Source organism: Dipteris shenzhenensis, chromosome 3 (genome assembly GCF_047967505.1).
Source record: "Dipteris shenzhenensis isolate YYH24624 ecotype China chromosome 3, Dip_SZ_1.0, whole genome shotgun sequence".
NCBI lineage: Eukaryota > Viridiplantae > Streptophyta > Polypodiopsida > Gleicheniales > Dipteridaceae > Dipteris > Dipteris shenzhenensis.
In genome coordinates, this window is record NC_141598.1 from 26,803,280 (window position 1) to 26,824,879 (window position 21,600).

The 21,600-nt window shown below is 45.6% G+C and overlaps 1 protein-coding gene across 1 annotated transcript; it reads left to right on the plus strand.

The window, feature by feature from the left end:
• Nucleotides 1-313: 313 nt before the first annotated feature.
• Nucleotides 314-19,430, plus strand: LOC147903582 (pyruvate decarboxylase 2-like). Its single transcript, XM_087400072.1, has 7 exons — nt 314-1,264; nt 1,527-1,690; nt 1,824-2,385; nt 2,477-2,565; nt 3,012-3,129; nt 3,276-3,464; nt 19,033-19,430. Exons 1-7 carry the CDS (start codon nt 788-790, stop codon nt 19,201-19,203), a joined length of 1,770 nt encoding a protein of 589 aa, XP_087256198.1. The 5' UTR covers nt 314-787; the 3' UTR covers nt 19,204-19,430.
• Nucleotides 19,431-21,600: the final 2,170 nt, after the last annotated feature.

Below are 21,600 nucleotides of genomic sequence, written 5' to 3' on the forward strand. Positions count from 1 at the left end.
ACGGACTGGGGGTTGAACGAGGAACTGTGTTTTTCTGCTAGCCCCTACTCGAGAGCAAGAGCCTGAGGAGCAACCAGGTTTTCTACAGAAAGCCTCCATTCCTGCCCACCTGGTTCGCAGCAAACCATTCCTCTGGTGATGCATGTGTGAGAGAGAGTGTAGACACACGTGTGAGTGGGCGGTGAGTACGTGTGTCGAACCTTCCACAAGACACGTCACATACGTTACCGGTCAAGGGACGCATCCCTCGCAAGTCTTCGTGACGGCTGCCAACTCTTGTAGGAATTTTGCTTTGTTACAGCAACAATCGCATGGATTCACAGCACAGCACTCTATGCTCGCTCCAACAGCCCATCCATGGCGGCTAGTCTTGCTGCCGTTCATGGTACCAACCCTCCATGATCCCTCGAGTGCTGAGTAGAATTTGTCGCCATCAACAAGAGGCAGAGAGAGAGACAAGGAGAGAGAGAGAGAGAGAGAGAGAGTAGAATTCATCTCCGTCAACAAGAGAGAAAGAGAGAGAGAATAGAATTCATCTCCGTCAACAAGAGAGAGAGAGAGAGAGAGAGTAGAATTCATCTCCGTCAACAAGAGGAAGAGAGACACCGAAAAGACACAGAAAGACAGAAAGAGAGAGAGACAGAGATTTGTCTCCCGTCAACAAGAGGGAGAGAGACACACAGACAGAGAGAGCGAGTGCTAGAGCGAAAGCGAGACAGAGAGTGAGTGAGAGACACACACAGAGAGAGCGCACAAGCCAGCCCTTGCCCAAATTTCGTTTCTCAGCATGGCAGACGATTCCCATTCCACCTCCAGCAACATCGCCAAGCCTCCTTACCCCTTCTCACGCATCCCCAGTGGCTCCTCCTCTCTGGGTCGCCACCTAGCTCGCAGGCTCCTCGAAATTGGCGTGGAGGACGTCTTTGCCGTGCCCGGAGACTTCAATCTCGTCCTCCTCGACCACCTCCTGGCTGAGCCATCCTTGCGCCTCATTGGATGTTGCAATGAGCTCAATGCAGGCTACGCCGCGGATGGCTATGCCCGCGCCCGAGGTGTAGGGGTTTGCGTCGTCACCTTTACTGTGGGAGGCCTCAGCGTGATCAATGCAATTGCGGGGGCTTACAGTGAGAACCTCCCTGTACTTTGCATAGTTGGCGGTCCCAATTCCAATGACTACGGGACCAATCGGATTCTACATCATACGATAGGACTTCCAGATTTCAGTCAGGAACTTCGCTGCTTCCAACAAGTCACTTGCCGCCAGGTCCGTTGAAAATCCTGTTGTCACTTGCGATACGATCATCTGCTCTGTTCAGACTGGAATGCTACAAGCGGGGCGCTAAAAGTTTCTGCAGGTGAATTGGGTATTGGGTTTCTGTCAACTTGGACGGCGAGGCTACAAAAAACTGATGAACGAACTTTTGTTTTTGCCGCTGCCTTTATCGGGTGGTCAGGGAAAATAATATCGTTTTTGGCCTGCTTTCAGCACAAATTTGAATGTTGACTGCTCTGGCATTGCAAAACAGGTGGTAGTGCAGGACGTTGATAGTGCTCACGAGCTTATTGACAACGCTATCTCTACTGCCTTAAGGGAGAGCAAGCCCGTATATATAAATATCAGTTGTAACTTGGCAGGCCTTCCTCATCCTACTTTCAGCAGGGAACCTGTTCCTTATGCCATCACCCCGAGGTATATTAATATGAGCAGGACAGTAACTCATCCATAGCCTTCAGGTTTCATCAATTGTAGATTTCTGCCCATTTTTTGTGTCGATCTATTGATACCGGTACCTTCTAATCTAGGCATGCCTTTCTCAAAGCAGGCTCAGCAATCCACAGAGTCTGGAGGCAGCTGTAGACGTGGCAGCAGACTTTCTCAATAGAGCAGTAAAACCAGTTTTAGTGGGAGGTCCTAAAATGCGAGTGGCTAAGGCTGCAAATTCCTTTTTAGAGTTGGCCGATGCATCTGGTTGTGCTGTCGCAGTGATGCCATCAGCTAAAGGACTGTTTCCGGAGACACACACGCGCTTTATTGGCACTTACTGGGGTGCTGTTAGTTCCCCATTCTGCTTGGAGATAGTTGAATCTGCAGATGCTTATTTGTTTGCTGGGCCAGTCTTCAACGACTACAGCTCAGTGGGTTACTCATTGCTGTTCAAAAAAGAAAACGCAATAATCGTGGAGCCTGAGCGAGTTACTATAGGCAATGGGCCTGCATTTGGTTGTGTTTGCATGAAGGAGTTCTTGAAGGCTCTCTCAAAGAAGGTGCGGAAAAACACAACAGCACATGATAACTTCAAACGCATATTTGTTCCGCCCGGTGTTCCTCTTAGGGGCTCTCCAGGGGATCCATTGAGAGTGAACGTGCTGTTTAGCCACATCCAAGTAAGCAGCAGTACTTTTTAGAGCATGTAAGCAATACAAAATTAAAGACGGATTAAGTCTAATTACACAAAAACAAATTGGTGTTGTGCAGAGCATGTTGAGTAGCAACACTACAGTCATAGCTGAAACTGGAGACTCGTGGTTTAATTGTCAAAAGTTAAAGCTGCCTGAAGGATGTGGGTGAGTGAATTCTCAAATTTACAGGTATTTTGTAAAGTTAAGCTGCAGAAGTTGAACTGTAAATTACCATCCTGTGAGGTTTCTGGATACTCTCATCCTTTTGACTGCCTAAAAACCTTGTATCGCCACAGCGGGGCGGTCAGCTCACTACTCTCAAAGGAGAATGGAAATGTTTCTCCATTTTAGAGTTGAAATCCTGTTTTGAAAGACAGTGTAAAATCTCCAAAGACTTCCAAACACTAGCATCTGGCAGCATGCAGTTTTCATTTCTAAAAAAATCTGATGATTCTGCTGCTTCAACATTTTGGCAAAATCTGAATACTTTCCAAGCGCTTTAGTTATCTGGTTGCAGCTTGTTACACTGATTCTAACTTTCTCAGCTTTTTTGTTTCTGATGAGTTTCAAAGGAATCTTTGAAATATGGTGATTCCCATCTGGTTTTGCAGTTATGAGTTTCAAATGCAGTATGGATCCATAGGCTGGTCTGTGGGTGCTGTTTTGGGCAATGCCCAAGCAACCCCAGAGAAGCGTGTGATAGCATGCATTGGAGACGGTAGCTTTCAGGTTGGTGTTTTCCTTATGCTTTTCAATATATTCCCCAAAAAACAAAACAAACAAAACACCCATACATGCACGCACTGTGCACACATACAGAGAGAACCTATTTCAAACAGATTGATATTTTTTACAAATTCTGAACTTGTGAGCAGGTCACAGCACAGGATGTGACAACGATGATCAGGTGTGGGCAGAAAAATATCATTTTCCTCATAAATAATGGGGGTTACACCATTGAAGTGCAGATTCATGATGGCCCTTATAATATCATTAAAAATTGGAACTACACTGCTCTAGTGGATGCTTTCCACAATGGGGATGGGAACTGTTGGACTGTGAAGGTAATAGCTCTGCCAGAGTCATTCTACAGTGGAAACTTTGATCAGCATTTACAATTTTAACAAACGTTAGAACTGAACAGCTGAGTAATAGTAACTTCACACAATGTGTGTGCGTGCGCGCGCGTGTGTGTGAGAGAGAGAGAGAGAGATTTCCACTTAAAAAAAAAGGTGTGTGTGTGTGTGTGTGAGAGAGAGAGAGAGAGAGAGAGAGCACAGTGTGTAAACACGGATCAACTTGATGGTCTCACAATAATCTTAACTTGATCAGCATTTACAAATTTTAACAAACGTTAGAACTGAACAGCTCAGTAATAATAATTTTGAACTTCACACAATGTGTGTGTGTGTGTGTGTGTGTGTGTGTGTGTGTGTGGAGTCAGGTGTGTGTGTGTGTGTGTGTGTGTGCGTGTGTGTGTGAGGTGTGTGTGTGAGAGAGAGCACAGGAGCTGAGGAGCACGACCGTGCCATCCCCGCGACCTTGTCAGAGTCCGGTACCCTCCAGCCACCGTCGCGACCTTTGCAGTCTCCCATACCACCTGTACGGCTACCCGTACAGGTCGTACGGCTGTTCCGTACAGGTTCCAGCCTGCCTCAGCTGTTCCGTACAAGCTCGCCTCTGCTGCTGCTCTTCCGTACCTATTTGTACAGTCTCCTCGGTGTGTGTGCACATTTTTGCGGTATGTTTGTGTGATCTCAGTGAGGTGTACGCCATTCTGTATTTCGTCCTCGCCAGGAACCCTGCGCAGCCTCATCCGTACATCTGTACGGTCGCCGTACGGCATCCGTACGTCCATACGATTCCGTACCAAGCCAGTATTCCCGTACAGTCAGACTCCCCCCCGTGCAGCCCGTATATACCTCAGCACAGCTCATCGTTGTCCGTACAGTCTAGTACCTCTTGCCGTACAAGTTTTGGGGTTTTTTGCTCCGGTGTCTTCCCTAACAGTCCTGTGTTTTCCGCCAAAATCCTACCTTTCCCTCTGCTATCTCCTTACTAGCTATACTCTTCTTCTCCTCTCTTGTGGGCTTCCTGTGGATATTTCTTTGGGACTGGTTTTTTTGGCTTTCACTACCCTTTTACAGGTACTTTATTTCTAAGCTCCCTTTCTTACAAAGTCATGGCAAACGTTTCAAAAGGAGCGCTCGGCTCCCTGCAAGAAGCAAAAGCAGGTTGAGGGTCAGCATGACCCGATGCATGATACTCTTGAGGCTCAACTGGTATATGATGTCATGCATGAAGGATTTGCAGATACGAGAAAAGAGTGGAAAGACTCGGTTCCTTCAGTTGGCCTCATGGTTGAGGTCGATGAAATTGTAGATCCAGTCAGAGAATATGCCAAGAATGCAGTCATATTATTTTTTCCAGGCTGGATGCCACCTGCTGCAGAGATAGGCAACTGGTTGACACGCACATTGGCTGGCTCTTTTGTTCGTAAAGTACACTATGCAGCCAGGGGCTTTTTTGAGGTTATCATGGTGGATGAGATACACAGACAAATGCTTTTGGAACATTCACCTCTCTTTTTTGGGCAGCAAATGGTACATGTATTGCCATGGTCTCCCACAAGGAACTTTCAGGCTTTAATCCGACACAGATGCCCGGTTTGGGTTGAAGTTGTCGATTTCCCACAATGTATGGCCTCACTTTTGCCTAAAATTGCAGCATCTTTAGGTAAAGTGGTCTGCCCACCACGGCCAAATGGCAACTCAAACAGATTTTGCATTCTCTGGGATACTGATAATCCCACACCGGACTCTTATTCAGTCACGGTGAATAATGTGAACATGGGAAGTGCTTTTTATAAACTCAAATGGGGTTTATTTGCAGGGGCTTGTTTTGAGTGCAAAAAGTTTGGACACATGGCTTCACAGTGTCCAATAAATCAGCATAAAATGCCTCGTACCACTTTCCCAGTTCAAATGCCTACCAAAGATGCTCCTACTCCAGTTGCCAACAAAAATAAAAGCAGTAGACAGCCTTCTGGGAGTCAGGATAAAGGCAAAGCTCCAGTGGCTCCCAATGGGAATCTCACTTCACATTCACCTCCTGCTATTCAATCCTCGACTAAAGGACAGCAACCTCCAACTGATGGCTGGCAAAGTCCAGGAAAAGTTATTTCTGCTCGAAGAATTCCACCCCCCTGCACTTGGAATGGTGCATCTTCTAGCGGAAATACCCCAGAGATAAATACAGGAATTGGGATTACATGGGCTGCAGTAACAGCCAGCAGAACACTCTTCCCTGAAGAAGAGGTTGCTGCTTTGATGTCTACTTCTCAGGTGGCTACTTCTTCTCAGGGGCGAGGCCTCGACCCTGAGATAGAAATGCAAGACTGACCTCATAAATTTTGCTGCTGTACATAGTTGTTACATCACCATAAATACCTGTACATATGACTGCTCACATCCAATGTTTTACACTTAATGTCCAGGGCATGTGTGACAGTAGGAAATGGAAATCTGTGTGGCTGTACATCAACAGATTTCAGCCTGACATAGTGGCATTACAAGAACACAACCAACATATTTATGCAGGCAAGACAGGACACTACTGTGGATATGATATTTTCTATGCTGGGGAGCACTCTTTCTCAGGGGTTGTCCTTCTGATCAAACATGAGCTTCAACCAGTCATTGCTTTAAATGACAACAAAGGCAGATGGCTTGTTCTCCAATGCATTATTAGAGGAGAGGTGTTTGAATTTGCTTCAGTGTATGCACCTCAGTCCTCTAGAGAAAGAACTGCAATTTGGGATGCCATGCAATAATATCCGTGGAGATATCATGCCTACATATGTGGGGATTTCAATAATGCTCCGCAACAGGGAGACAACACCTCCAGACATGACCATATGTTATCTCCTGAAAGGCATGCATGGTCTCAACTACTTTTGCATTTGGATCTGGTTGACCTTTGGGAGGAATTGCAGCCTTTGTCACCGGGTTACGCTTTTCAACATAATGCTTTTTCTGCTTATCAGGCACGTCTGGATCGATGGTATAGTGTCGCTCCCCAACAAAATGGGGATTTTACATGCAAAATGTGGATTGACTATGCCTTTGTGCATTCAGACCATGCACCACTATGGTTGCGGTTATCTTTTCATAATATGCTAGATGATAGATTGCCACAAAGGAGACATCTAATCATAAACAATAGTTATTTGCAACATGCTGATTTCAAGGCAATGGTTACGGAAGCATCTCATTGTCTATCCTCTAGCAGCCATATTCATGTTGATGGTGCCTGGGATTCTTTTATTTCCAAAATGCAAGTTGTGATTAGAGCTTATGGCAAGTCTTCATGTAAGACTCTGAGGGAAACCATTGCTCAGGCCAAATCCACTTGTCAAGACCTCACTGAACTCAGTCATCATCGTTCGTTGTCCATGCATAAGCAAACAACACTATGCCAGGCCAGACATTGTCTTAAACTAAATGATCACAGGAAACTGGCAAAATGGGAGACTAGAGCAAGACAAAGAGCCTTTATAGATAAAGGCTGCTCTTCCAAAGAATTTTTCAAAAGTTTACATCAGAGGAGAATCAAAACAGAAATTTGCAGAGCGCTTATGCCTGATGGATCATGGACTACTTCACGGTCACAGCTTGCTTCTGTTTGTGTGCATCATTTCTCTCAGCAATTTGGCTCTGTAGCTCCTCCCTCGCAACAGATTTTTCTTGCACGAAATTTACTGTTGCAACATGTTTCTCCTATCATTTCCCCTACTCAAGCTTTGGAATTGGAGGAACCCTTTACCGAGAGGGAATTGTCAGATGCGATCAAATCATGTGGCAGATGGAAATCCCCAGGATGGGATGGTTTAACAGTCGAGTTTTTTCTAGAATATTGGCCTATTTTGAAGCATTCATTGCTATATATGGTGAATGCTGCGTGGCAAAATCAGAAAATGCCGGACACATGGAAGAGAGGTCTTGTTAAACTCCTTCCCAAAAAACAAATTTGTGAGTCTTTGGCAGACTGGAGACCTATCACTCTTATGCCCGTAATTTACAAAGTCACTACCAAAATGATTGTTGATCTGCTAAAGGGGTTTTTACATGATGGGTTGCATCCTGCTCAATATGGCTTCGTCCCGCGTAGGCATATCACAGATAACATTGCTAATGCCTACATTGGAATTGAATATGCCAAATACACAACAATAGAAAGGGAGATCTCAAGGAATTTCTCCATTTATTTGACATAGCTTGTAGAGTACAGGAGACCAAACTTGGTTTTCGATGGCCCTCACTACTGAAGCATCAAATGGTACTTGGATCTATTGGTGGACTGTGGAGTGTATCTTTTTTCAATAATGCTTGGCTTTAATGACAATGTTAATCCCAAAAGTTTGGACAGAACCAATAAAACCTAGAACTTTCAAATTTATAATAATGTTTCACTTTTAACTGAACAATAGGAGTGAATATAGTAATCAAAGCAATGCAGGACTGTTCGAAAAGATCCCTGATGGAATCAAGGATGAAGATCTCTCACGCAATGCAAGCCTTAGCCTCCAAGGTAGAGTAACTACTAATACCCATTATGTCCAGGTGAATACACCACCCAAGAGGTACAGTCTAAGTAGAGTTAGTTGGGGTGTAATAGGGTTGACATGGATTATTGCTGACCCAATGCATAAAAGAGTAAAGTGACAGAAGAAAGATAGGAGGTTGGACATCCTCAAGAACAATTCACTCACATATTCCGAGGTGGTCGGGCACACGAGTGGCTCTGATACAAAATCAAGGTTAGACAAATACACGAGCAAAAAGCAAGACTGTACTGCAAGATATCTACAACAGCAAGGGAACAATGAAGTTGAGGCTACAAGTGTGAGCTTATAATATTAAGCCCCATATTGGGGATATGGGATCCAATCCTAGGGTGTAAAATATAAGTAACTAAACTAGTGTCGCAAGTTGCTCCTAGGATATTCCATTGTAACATCCATCAATGGGCTCATAGCGCTGATCTCCTTCTCACACTCCATGTTCATATTGTGCTTTTAGCTCCGGCCTCATTTCCTTCCCTTTACTCTTGTCACAACCCCTGTAAATATTCCCTTCCTCCTACTCTGATCAGGAAGTCTTACTTACCTTTGCCTTCCGTTGGACTTATTTTCCATTGGCCTTGTGGGTCGTTCCCCCTCCATTGGTTAGCGTCCATCTTTCTTCACACAGAGGGTCCTTATGCACAAATCCGTTTAGGTTAGAAGAGGATATACTCCATCATGCTTTAGCTCCCTAAATTCAGAAGGGTGAATTATTATGCTTGCAGCATTCTTTCCTTGTGGGAGTCTTTACTCTGCATGCAAGCAATACAAGGGCCTTGCATACTAAATCCACCTTTACTAGCCTTTTCTTCGATCTATCTGCTCTTCTTCTCCTTATTGTGTTTTCCTTTCTTTTTTTTGTTGAGCCATCTTTCAATTAGTGACTCCTTGCAGCATTCCTCAACTATCTGACTCATTGCAAGGTGGTATCATTTCCAAGTTGGTCCCTATTGTTGAGTTATCCCTCATTTGCAGATTTACTCCGGCTAGTTGCTGAACCACTCCACCTTAGTTGTGTTACCTCCTTTCGAGTTCTTTGACTCATTTACAATTTGTCTTTCCAATTTCTCTTCAATAGGACTTCTTGTGACCTAGATTGGAAGTAAGCACGAAGGTGTTTATTTAATGATGATTGGAGCTCAAAATGTATGCTTCTTTGGTGATGACGGATTTTGGGAGGTGCTTTTGATATGAGAAAGCTATCCATGTCAGGGGTGATGTGGATCAGCTCTTGTAATATGGACTTCTACCAATGATTTCATGTCTTGTTGAAGTCATCTCCTGCTGACTTTGTGGGACAAGCGGCTAACTTTGTCGCACTACTTCCTTGGCTTGAAGGAGCATCTTCTTCCTTTCTTATTTTCCCTCTGGGCCTATTTTCTCTTGTATAATTAACTCCTCAATAGCTACTACTCTATGTAGCTGCATTCCTATGGCTTATTTTTGTCACAGGCTATTTGGCAAGCCACTCGGATGCTTTGCATTCTTGTGTGTATTGTATCATCGACTGCATTTGAGCCTATTATATTCCAGTTAGAATGTAGCATGACGTTGGATGAACTGTGGACATTACTCTTTAGAGAGACTCAATGTTCATAATTCTATACATTGTGTGAACTAAGGTTTGGTTGGCAATTTGTATTTCATAGTGAGTACATTGGGCAAAGACATTGTCGAGGTTCTTGGTGTGGGACACGAGAGGACTAGATATCCTCCCTGCATGCTAGTGGCCCTACCGATTTTTGTGGGGTCAAATGCATTGGGACAAATATGACCAAACATGATTTGTATGGGTGTCATAGGGGATGTCATAGTAGCGAGTTCCTACCATGTGTGATGGAGTTTATAGTTTTCAACCTTATGAGTGATTATAATAAGATTGAAACTGTATTATTTGTTGTGTTTTTAGAGGGTGAGTTTGGGCATGTTCCTAGATTCATCTAGGTATATGAATTGTGTGGGTCTTATAGAGGACCTAAAGGGACAAAAGGGCAAGTGCACATGAGGGGAACACTTGGCATCTTGCCAAATGTGATGGTTGTCTAGGGTCTAGGGGAAGTTTCCATGTTTGTGTAGATCGATTACCACACATGGGATTATTGGAAACATATTGCTGGGTGCAAGTCTCGATCGAAGAAGGGGTTCTGTGAAGGCCAGCCAAAATGGCTCAATATAGAGCATCTAAGGCGTGCTTATAAAGCTGCATCTATGAACCAAACTCTTGAGGATATGTTGACAGCATATGTTCCATTAAGACAAAGTACATGGAATGTGGTTACCAATACTAGAATTTGCATATAATGATAGGAAAGATTCATCCACAAGGATGTTCTTTCTAGTTTAGGCCAACTAGATGAACTACGGTTGGAATTTCTTAAAAGTGCCCAATGTCATAGAGTACATAATCTATCACCCCGATAATGTAACTTTTGAAAAGACCAGCAAGTATAGAGTAGAATTACCACAGGGTTGTAAGGTGTATCTAGTATTGCATGTTTCTTTGTTTTTACAACTAACTGATTGTCTAATTGATAAAATTGTTATATTATGGGAATTAGAGGATGCTGTGGGACATCAGCAAGTATCTTGGACCGGGGAGGAACAGTTTGAAATCGGAAGATACATATGGTGTTGGTTGCTTGGCATGGACTTCTCTATCCTCATCAAGCTACTAAGGAATCCATCTACCAAATACAAGGCGCATTTCCAAACTTATTCAGGACGTCGATCCCTGCAAAGGGAAGAAATGCTACGTTCTAGTTAGAATGCAGCATGACCCTGGATGAATCAATGGACATCGATCTTTAGAGGACCGTAAAATGTTATGCATATAATGTGTGAACTAAGGTTTGGTTGGTGTTTTGTATTCAATAGTGAGTAAATGGTCGAAGGATACGAGAAGACTAGATATCCCTAGAGGTCCCTCGGTGCATGCTAGTGTCCATATTGCTATTGGGGTCAAATGCCTATGGACAAATATGACCATACATGAATTGTGTGGGTCTCATAGAGGACCTAAATGGAGAAAAGGCAAGTGCACACAATGGGAACACTGACAAGATGCCAAGGGTCAAGGGTTGTCTAGGAAAGTTTCAGATTTGTATGTAGATTGATTACCACGTGGGATTATTGAAAATGTATTGGCTGGGTGGAGATTTCTCTCAAAGGCCGGTGATGTTTCGAGTTTTGTTGATTAACAACTTGGTGTAGGTCTCGATCAAAGAAGGGGTTTTGGTGTCTAACAGAGCCTCCATTTGCTGCACAAAAGATCTCGTATCCATCAGCGGTGGTATGTGAGGGAGGTGATTCTAATACGAAGACTATGTCTTCTTCAATATTGGGTTTCTCTTGTAGAGCACGGAGACACCGCTTTTGAACTAATCCACGTGATGTATGTAGAGAGAGGAGATGCGGGGTCACAAATTTTCTCTACAACGTCGACGATTGTCTTGCTTCGTCTCCCAAAAAGCCCTTTTGGTTCTTAATTCACACTCACCACATGACAAATTCGTGGAGCTTCTCCACATATAGATGTAGAATGAATGAACCATAGAACTACTTATGCCTACTAATTGTATGAGAGAAGGAAACAAGACTCCATAGAAGATATCTATTCTTTCACTAAGAATGTCATTAATTGCACAGTGTTGCCCATTCTAGTCCTATAATCATGCCTATGTAAAAGCAAGGGGCGCTAGTTACTGAGAGCATTGCCCTTTTACAAAGAGACTCAAAAGTGAAAGAAGGCAAGCTACAATTAAAAGCTGGGCATAGAGTGTGCAACACAAAAACCAATCTCTATGTGGGAGTTAAACATAAGGATTCTTAGCAAAACTCAAAACATTTCCATTATCACTTCCTTGAGGGCATTGCTAACAATCTAGTAAGTGGCTTAACACACCGTTAATACAAAAACTCCTTTTAGATTCTTATGTAGTTAATCATCCGTGTCCCCGTCTAGGCACATAGGGTAAGAGAACATGCCTCCATCTACCTATAGCACAAAATTATATGTAAATTCTTTTCCCAAGGTGGTATCATGAGCCACGAATGAGCAAAAATACAGCTCTCAAAGAAACCTAGCGGAGATTCTAAACAAAGGGTCACCATATGGATGTAGTGGAATAACTTGAATACCATCATGTTGTGAGAAGTGCAGCGGATCTGGACAGAAATGGAGAGAGAGAGCGCACCACACATGAATTGAACAAGAGAGGAGAGAGAGAAGAGAGACCGAAAGAAATGCAAGGGATCTCAGGACAAATCCCCTAAACGATGGGGAAAGCCTCTACTCTATACATAGGCAACTGCTCCACAATGAGATACAAACAAATGTGGATATGGGGCCTATATATAGGCAGCCACACCACAACCCCAACCCCAACCCCCCCCCCCTGCGACCCCCTCAATCATGGTAGTCTGTGGCCTGGTCCATTCTATAGGTAGGCCGACCCCTATAGTAGGTGGGCCGACCCCTACCTGCCCATAGGGCTCCCACACAAAACCCTATAAGGGGCTGCTCCCCTGCCATGCTCTGGCCGACCAGGCCACTTCAGTATGTACCCCTATAAGAGGCTGCCATGAAGCCCATAGGAGCTGCTCCCTGCCCTGCTGACCACCATGCCTAAGTGGCCGACCAGTAAGTCGGCCCTCTTCTGCCTACAAATAGGCTCCTTGGGGGGGCTGGACACCTGCAAATATGCGGCCCTAAGGTGGCCACATAGGCCCGCCACAATGACCTGCCTAGGCGCCTCCAAGGGAGCTGCCACGCAGCACAAGAACTGCTCCTGGCCAGCCCATGGCCGGTCTGCATGGCACTATAGCATGGGCTGCCAAGGTGGCAAGCCATCAGATCTGCCCTACTCTACCTATCCTCACAGGGGGGGGGACACCCACAAGCAAGGCCCTCTCCCTCTCCTATGTATATCAGGAGATTTTGATCTCCAACACCCCGTCTCAACTCCTAGACGGAACATAATCGCCAGGGAGTTGGGTGTGCCGCTGGAACAACAAGAGGAATCCGCTGTCATGTGAGGCTCCGTCTCTTAAGATCGCCATCTGTCGAAGTAGCCCCCTCTTGGCATGAGCCATGTCAGTACGATCACTGGAAACGTGGTGTGGTTGCTCCCAGGCTACAGGTGCTAGATACATCCCTCTAGTGCAGCACTAGTACAATAATGCAACTGATCCAGTTCGTACAACAATCCAGCTGATACTGTCGTCGTTGCAAGGTCTACTTCTGTGTATGGGCACCTATACAACCCCCTCTCAGGTCCAAACTGGTACACTGACCCCAAATCGATGAACCTCAGTGCCTTAGTAACAATGGTCATTGAACAACTCACAAGGATCAATCAACTGTGTCTGAACTCTCGCACTGGCAATCTTTTGACCCATCCGGATCTCCAGTAGCTTCTCATACAATAGTTGCAGCAGAACCCTCTGGATCTACCAGGTCATGACATCCAAAATACATATTTTTTAGATACTGCAACCTGAGTCAGTGGGAACAACTCCTCGTGGCTCGAGGTCCTTCCTAAAAGCCTGCCTCATTTAAAGACTCTGTCGCCACTGCACCTGTCTGGCAGGTACCACCGCCACAAACAAGCAAGAAATCCTCCATCTGGATCCAAAAAGCCTGTCGGTAGTGCATCCTACGGTGTGCTAGTAGAAGGATGGAACAAATGATGTGGCGGCTGCAGAACCATCCTTCTAGTCCCTAGTCCCCTCACTGATCCTTTGAGGACACTGCTGCCAGTAATGACCTTTCTGGCCACATCGGTTACATGGACGTGACGCCTTGAGTGCTTCAACTCCTGAGTCAGTGGGAACAACTCCTCGTGGCTCGAGGTCCTTCCTAAAAGCCTGCCTCATTTAAAGACTCTGTCGCCACTGCACCTGTCTGGCAGGTACCACCGCCACAAACAAGCAAGAAATCCTCCATCTGGATCCAAAAAGCCTGTTGGTAGTGCATCCTACGGTGTGCTAGTAGAAGGCTGGAACAAATGATGTGGCAGCTGCAGAACCATCCTTCTAGTCCCTAGTCCCCTCACTGATCCTTTGAGGACACTGCTGCCAGTAATGACCTTTCTGGCCACATCGGTTACATGGACGTGACGCCTTGAGTGCTTCCCGTTCCTCAGCTGTCAACTTCTTCTGTCCTTTCTGCTTACAGCTGCCAAAGCCTCAGGCTGACTCTCATAGGTACGATCTACAAATCTCTCCTCCTAGTCAAGCACCATTGGACCAGTTCCTCCTTGGTCAATGTATTCATCCTTCCATTGGTTATCAAGGACAAATAGAATGTAGCGTACTGAGAAGATAGGTGGGACAGCAGGTTTATGGCCACATCCTCGGAAGATATCTGCTTCCCCGTTTGGAGGATCTATTGCTGAAATTCCTATAACTTGTTGATGTGCTCCTGCATCGATGAAGACTTCTTGGGATCCATGAATCTCCTCTGGACTTCCACTCTTCATGGGATAGGTTCGATTGTACGAGGACGCCAAATGCTCCAAGATACTCCTGGCCAACATCATATGCTTCACGTGATTAATCACGTGTGGATTACAATTTAGAAATATGAATGACCTTACCCTCGCATTGACATGGTCCCACAGCTGTGACAGGGTGCTGTAGGATCCCTGGTTGGATGCCTCCTTTCGAATCTGAAAACATCCTTCAAAGACATGCCTTCGTTGACACCCGTACGGTCCACACCTCTGCACACTCCTCCTCACAGAATACGTCCGAACAGGAGCCCTAGAACTCCTCTCAGTTTGCTGGCTCAATACTCCCTTGACTCCTCGTGTCTCTAGCCAACCGTGGCTCTGATACCATGTGAGAAGTGCAGCGGATCTGGACAGAAATGGAGAGAGAGAGAGAGAGAGAGAGAGAGTGCACCACACATGAACTGAACAAGAGAGAAGAGAGAGAGAACAAAAGAAATGCAAGGGATCTCACGAAAAAACCCCCAAATGGTGGGGAAACCCTCTCTATAGATAGGCAACTGCTCCACAATGAGATAGAAACAAGTGTGTGTGGGGGCCATATATATTGGCAGCCCCCCCACTTCAAGCATGCTGGTCTGTGGGTGGTCTGTGGGCCGACCCCTGCTTTAGCCCCCCTACCTGCCCATGGGGCCTCCCACACAAAACCCTATAAGGGGCTGCTTTACTGCCATACTCTGGCCAACCAGGCCGCCTTAGCCTGCACCCCTATACAAGGCTGCCAAGCAGCCTATAGGAGCTGCTCCCTGCCTTACACAGCCCGACCACCAGGCCTAGGTGGCTGACCAGCAGGTCGGCCCACCTCTCCTACAAATAGGCTCCGCAGGGGGGCTGGACACCTGCAAATATGCTGCCCTAAGGGTGGCCACATAGGCCCACCACAATGACCTGCCTAGGCACCTCCAAGTGGAGCTGCCATGCAGCACAAGAACTGCTCCTGGCCAGCCCATGGCCTGTGTGCATGGCACCATAGACAGCATGTCATCATGGGCTGCCAAGGTGGCAAGCCATTGGATCTGCCCTACTCCACCTACCTTCACAGGGGGTCGGGCACACCCACAATACAGGCCCTTACTCAGCTAACCCTAACCTCTCACGGGGCGGGCATACCCACAAGCAAGGCCCTCTCTCTCTACAATGTCACATCAGGAGATGTTGACCTCCAACGCATGTAGCATAGACTAGGTCCATGGCTAGTCGGTGGTCAGCTATCAACAAGGTCCGTGGCTAGTCGGGATTCAGCTATCGTCGTTGACCAAGCTCGTCAACAGTCAAGAAAGCAAGTCCCATTTTGTCGTCTCCTGCATCTGAGACCCTGGGTTGCATCAATGCTGCTGTTTCGGCTGCATTTTTAGCACTTGTCACTTGGATAGCGGTCCCAAGGCTATTTCTAGGTCGCACGTAGAGCCATACAACTCCTTGGTTTTCCCAAGAGTATGTGGCAGCTACTTGCCTGCCCATACTTCTATCATGCCCTTGGCTCCTTGAGACAAGCTCCAGTTGCATGCTTTAGTTGATACAAGTCTAACCTGCAGCTTCAACCCTACGAAACCCTCATGAATAGAGCATCATTAATAGAGGTGGAACCGACTTAGCCCTTGGCTCCTTGAGACAAGCTCCAATTACATGCTTTAGTTGATACAAGTCTGACCTACAGCTTCAACCCTTCGAAACCCTCATGAATAGAGCATCATTAATAGAGGTGGAGCCGACTTACTGAATGGGTGGGCCTATATAAGACCCTTAGGAGCCCCCATTCCCTATATAAGACCCTTAGGGTGGGCCTATGTAAGACCCTTAGGAGCCCCCATTCCCTTATTCTACACTCAACCTTCTTCCCTTCGAGGAGACCAAGAGAGGAGCCTTGTGAGCAGTTGTAGCATTTGAGCAGCCACTTGGATTGGTGACCTAGCCCCGCGATCGTGAGGGTTGCTCTCCAACATTTTGTGTGTGTGTGTGTGTGTGTAGACACTCTTTTTGTTTTTGGGGTGAAATCTAGTTGTCATTATATTACAAGAAACAGTCCCAAAGAAAGGGATAAGTAGCTAAACATATCATAAGACCTCAGTCTTTGATAGAAAAATCTATGTCCCGCGCATGTAGACAATCATAAAGTGATTTTCATAAAGATGCATGAAAGAGCTGATATTTAGCCAAAGAGGGTTCACCACACGTGCGTGCGCATGCACATGCACACACACACACACACATTTTTTTGGGTGAAATCCATTAAAGATTAAATTACAAGAATGGGACCTACAGCTACAACCATAAGAAGATATCACCATATAACAAGAAAGCAGGATAATCTAAATCCCGTGCACATAGACAATCATGGAGCAATTGCGTAGAGATGCCCAGAAGAACTGATAGTTAGCAAGAGTGGGATCACCAAAGACCCGATTGTTATGGTCCTTCCATAGGGTCCATAGAGTCCAATGAGGAACCTAGTAAAAAAGGAGATGAAAACCTTGCTTGATTGGATGAAATCCAAACAACCAAAAATGCTTTCCAAAAGAAGCACTGGGGAAACGAGCCTGAAGCCATTGTTGTAACAAAAGCAAGAAATCCCGTGCCTCAGGGCAATGCTAGAAGAGATGAGACATAGTCTCCCTCAAGGACAGACATCGTCCACTAGTGGCAGGTGCAATGTGACGATGAAGCTAAGAGCTGTACAAAAGGAAGAACCTCAATTAAAACTTGCCATAAGAAGAACTTCTGCCGAAGAGGGAGTTTTGAATCCCATATATGCTGCAAACTTTTCCGCCACCATCAAGAATTGTGTGCCATAGACCATATACAATTGGCATGAAGAGAAACCCAAGGAGGAAGCAGCAACACTTTGTACAGAGATGCAACTGTGATGTCAGCTAGTGATAGCCCATTCGAACATGATTGTCCGAATGAAGGACCCTTTCTTTGAAGTGATCACCAACCTCAAGATGAGGAATTGGCTAAAAATTATGGAGCATCTGTGATATTAAATGGCATAATGGTCTATAGTGCTGTCCCAAAGCATACTGTCTCAATGCTGTTGGAAAAAGAGATGACTATACCCGTAGGATCAATCACATCATTCACATGTGAAATTCCTTCAGAGCAAAGAAAATAAGAAGGATGGCGTTCCTGCAAAGCCAAAGGGGGCAAGAACACCTTCAACCAATGAAGGCTCTCAGCACGCAAGGAGCTTCCTGCAAGAGTATCCCTGCCATTCAATTTAAGGTAAAAAAGTATGTGCTTTCAGCCAGAAATTAAGAATGTAACAAATGGACATATTTTTACTTTGCCTTCAATGTGGCCAAATAGAAAGTTCCATTGAATAGGCTGCCAATGACCAAAAGCAAAGGAAGATAATTGCAGAATCAAATGCCGTATCATATAAATCCATATGGCAAATTTTGACAACAGTATGTCATGCAACTAATGGAACAGCCAAGGATGGGAAGATCCATGCATTCCAGATGCATGAAATGCATTCTTGTGTAGCAGTGGAAATACCTCCTGCTTTCGGGGGATGCTTGCAATATCTAGTATGGACTGGTTAGGAACCTGATTTCATATGCAGACATGTTAGTTGAATGGATATCAGAAACAACGATCATTTTTTGTAATGGAGTGGGTTAGCGTATACCCTGCCAAAGGTTGAACAATCCCCTCCTGCCTCTGTAACAGGACATTTCCAATTCCCACAGTACTGTTACAGAATGCATACTTCACGTTTATTTTGCTAGTGAGATTTTTAATTTTTACCTCCCAGTATGGAAAAAAAACTGCAGGATCTATAGGATCTATAGGTGCTTTTCTTTCAAGATGGGCAGTGTTTTTGTACTCAGGTTTATCATGGTTGAGGAATCTACTGCTCTCTGAGCTGACCATTCTTTACTTCCTTCTGCTTCTCTAGAAATAAGATCACAGAGAAAAAGGGACAAAGTCGTTAGGGAAAAAATAAAATATAAGGCAGTCCTTGGCCAGACTGAGTTTGTTTAATTAACGTGGCAATGTGATTAATAATTCTCCAGGAACACCTGGAAGCCATTACACATTTGGTTTTTTGGCGGTAGGAGTTTGTTGTTGATCTGTTGATAGCTAGCTATAGATGGTTCTTCTTCTTTTGCTGATATGTCCTTAGAAACTTTGTAGCATTGTAGACTAGATAAGATAGAGTAGATTCTGTATCTCTCATACAAACTCAGAGTAAGAAAAATTATCCAAAAATGTTTAGTCCCAATTTTTTGTTAGGAAGCTTGTTTGATTTTTGTTTGGAATATTTCTAGGCTTCAAGTGTTGTTGAAGAAACTTAAAATTTTTGATCCAAAATATGCTCTCACAGGTGTGTGTATATCTGTGATTATGATTTATTGTGCATGCTTATTGTTGGGAGTTGTGAAGGCGTATGTATATATATGCTTACCATTGATCGCTTGAACATGCTTACTGTTGGTAATGTGAACGCTGTTTTATGAAGCTCTCACTTTAAGTGGTTGATTTGGCTTGATAAAGGTGAAAACGGAGGAGGAACTTACAGAAGCTATTGCAGCAGCTCTAGGAGATAAGAAAGACTGCCTGTGTTTTATAGAGTGCATTGTACACAAAGATGACACCAGTAAAGAACTTTTAGAATGGGGTTCACGTGTTTCTGCAGCAAACAGCAGGCCTCCGAACCCACAATAAATTTGAGTGCAGTGCTATGGTTTGACGATAATTTTGTATCATTTTTCCTTCAGAGCCATCTTTCTGTGTCGTCCTAGCAGAAAATGTTGCTCCAGCAGTTTTTGCCAGCAGATTGTCCTGTTTCAGTAAGATGATGTTTTTGTAATCCACCCAACATGTCATATGCTAATGATGACAAAAGCATTTGTGTCTTTACTTGGATTTTCTCTTCAATGAAGTTTTGCATTTTGGCCTCGGTTGGTTTAATTCAGTGTCTTCCTATAAGTTTACAAATTGCATTCACAAATTTCCAATTTACAAATTGTATGTGTGCATGCACATATATTGTGTACGTACAATTGTGACTGCACGCAAGATCGACATACACACACACATATGAACACACATGCATGCATGCGCATTGTAACAACCCAGTTTATTACCATGGTATACTTTGTATCATTCTTTTGTTCGCTATGTGCCCATTAAATCAATACGTGGGTTAGAACTTTAGGCAGACCTGCCATGTATATCACATCCTGTGCATTTTCAAGGTGACATATCAGAAAGCTTTCGAGAGTACAGTCATGGATACAATTGTCACCCTTCGCGCTACATTCGCAATCTCACAATACATGCAAGCATTTTGTTTCTTTGACATCCTCTGTGCCATGGTGATGATCTAGTAAGCGACGATGACTTGTATTGTGATGACTGTATTATCACTGTGGTAGGTATTGAACTGGCGTATGATAGATTCCGTCGCGAGGAGCTCCTGCTGCTGAGCTGCCGCGCTGCTCCCTGGCTGCCCCCTTTTGCAGCCCTTCGCCTTCCCCGCCTGCAGCCCTTCGCCTTCCCCGCTGCGCCCCCGTCACCTCCGCCTCCCACTCCCTCGCCGGCTCCCCTCCCCCGCCTCCTCTCCGCTTCTCCTTCCCTCCTCTCCTTCTATCCTCCCTCCTCTCCTCCCCCCTTCTTTCCTCCGCTCCCTCTTCTTCTGCCGCCCCGCCACTTCTTCCACCTCCTCGCCTTCTCACCCCCTCTCCTCTTCCACCCCTCCTTCCTTGCCCTCTCCCTCCCCGCCTTCCTTGCCCTCCTCCTTCCACCTCCTTCCTTGCCCTCTCCCTCCTTCACCCCGCCTAGTCTCCGCCTCCCCCTCTGACGTTCTTCCTCAACCCCTCCTTTTTTCTTCTACCTCCTTGTAGCGGGGGCATTTGTGCTTGTTAAGGCGAAACTTGGTCTAGCCAGAGGGGCTCTATGGCAGCGCCCTTGAATCCCACAGCCGTTAAGGTTCTTCTTTCCCCATCTTACAAGCAACAAGTACAGCAGGCAGTTCAATCCCTCCAGGACAAGGCGATCGTGGGTAGAATTGTGGGCCTCACGCTTACAAGGAGACAGGTGCGAGAGTGGATCAAGGTGAGCTTGGCATTAGAGGGTGACCACATCCAGGAGGTCACCATCTATGGAAGAGGCGTATTCCTGAGCTTCCTCGACACTTGTGGAGTAGAGCTCGATCCTCCTTGGCCCGCATCTAGTGTACCTCTTTCCTTGGTACCATGTATTTACAGTGGAGGACATGGACACGATACACCATGTTCCCCGTTTTTCAGTTACGCTCGGCTTCCCAGGGAGAGTAAGCCTATGTGAGGTAAGCTCACTCGTTTTGGATGAACTCTAATGATGTACAAAGTTTACTTAAGTTAATATAAAAGGAGTATTGATCCATCCTCTCATCCATTGGTTGGGTATTTGGCACCGTGCTCGAGTTCCCACCAAAGGCAGCCGCCTCAGGATCAGACTGGTGGTTGAGAGTCCAAAGTCCCTCCCAGATTTGATCCTCCTAGAGATCCTCAAAGGGGGCACACTTAGCCAGCAAGTGGAGATTTATGGGTTACCAGGCCAATGTCTTCGGTGCAGATAGATGGGTCACCTAGCCAGAGATTTCCCCCGTGGCCATGGCCGAGTGCCTCCTTCCCATCCCCGCAGAGTAGGTAGAGTCAGCAGACCAAAGTCCTACACTCCCTTAAACAGGAGCAGCAGGAGTCTCAGATCCCCTGGGTGACCCCTTCAGAAGGGGATTGGACCCAGGTTAAAAAGAAAAAGAAACCAAGCAAACAAGCTCACAAGCGCCGCCAGCAGAGAGCAAGACACAGAGAGACAGGATCGTCCACGAGGCACCTGAGGAGCAGCAGCAGTAGTAGGAGCCCTTACATGGAGATCTACCTCCCCCATTAGAAGGGGCCACCACCCAGCTAGATGATCCCCAGTGATGGAGGTTCACCGTCCGCATTCACCCTTGCATCAGCAGCGAGCCCCAGGAGTTCCTGATGAGGCAATGGCAGACGTTAGCCATGCGCAGCAGCTGAGGAGGAGCGGATCCAGAGCCTCGACGAGCGTGATCAGTAGCAGGAGGGCATGTAG

Bases quoted from the DNA above. Each gene is read 5' to 3' on its own strand.
- LOC147903582 (XM_087400072.1), top strand. From the start codon at position 788: ATGGCAGACGATTCCCATTCCACCTCCAGCAACATCGCCAAGCCTCCT. The intron at 2,386-2,476 runs GTAAGCAGCAGT...GGTGTTGTGCAG, and splicing joins TGCTGTTTAGCCACATCCAA to AGCATGTTGAGTAGCAACAC. The intron at 2,566-3,011 runs GTGAGTGAATTC...CTGGTTTTGCAG, and splicing joins AAGCTGCCTGAAGGATGTGG to TTATGAGTTTCAAATGCAGT.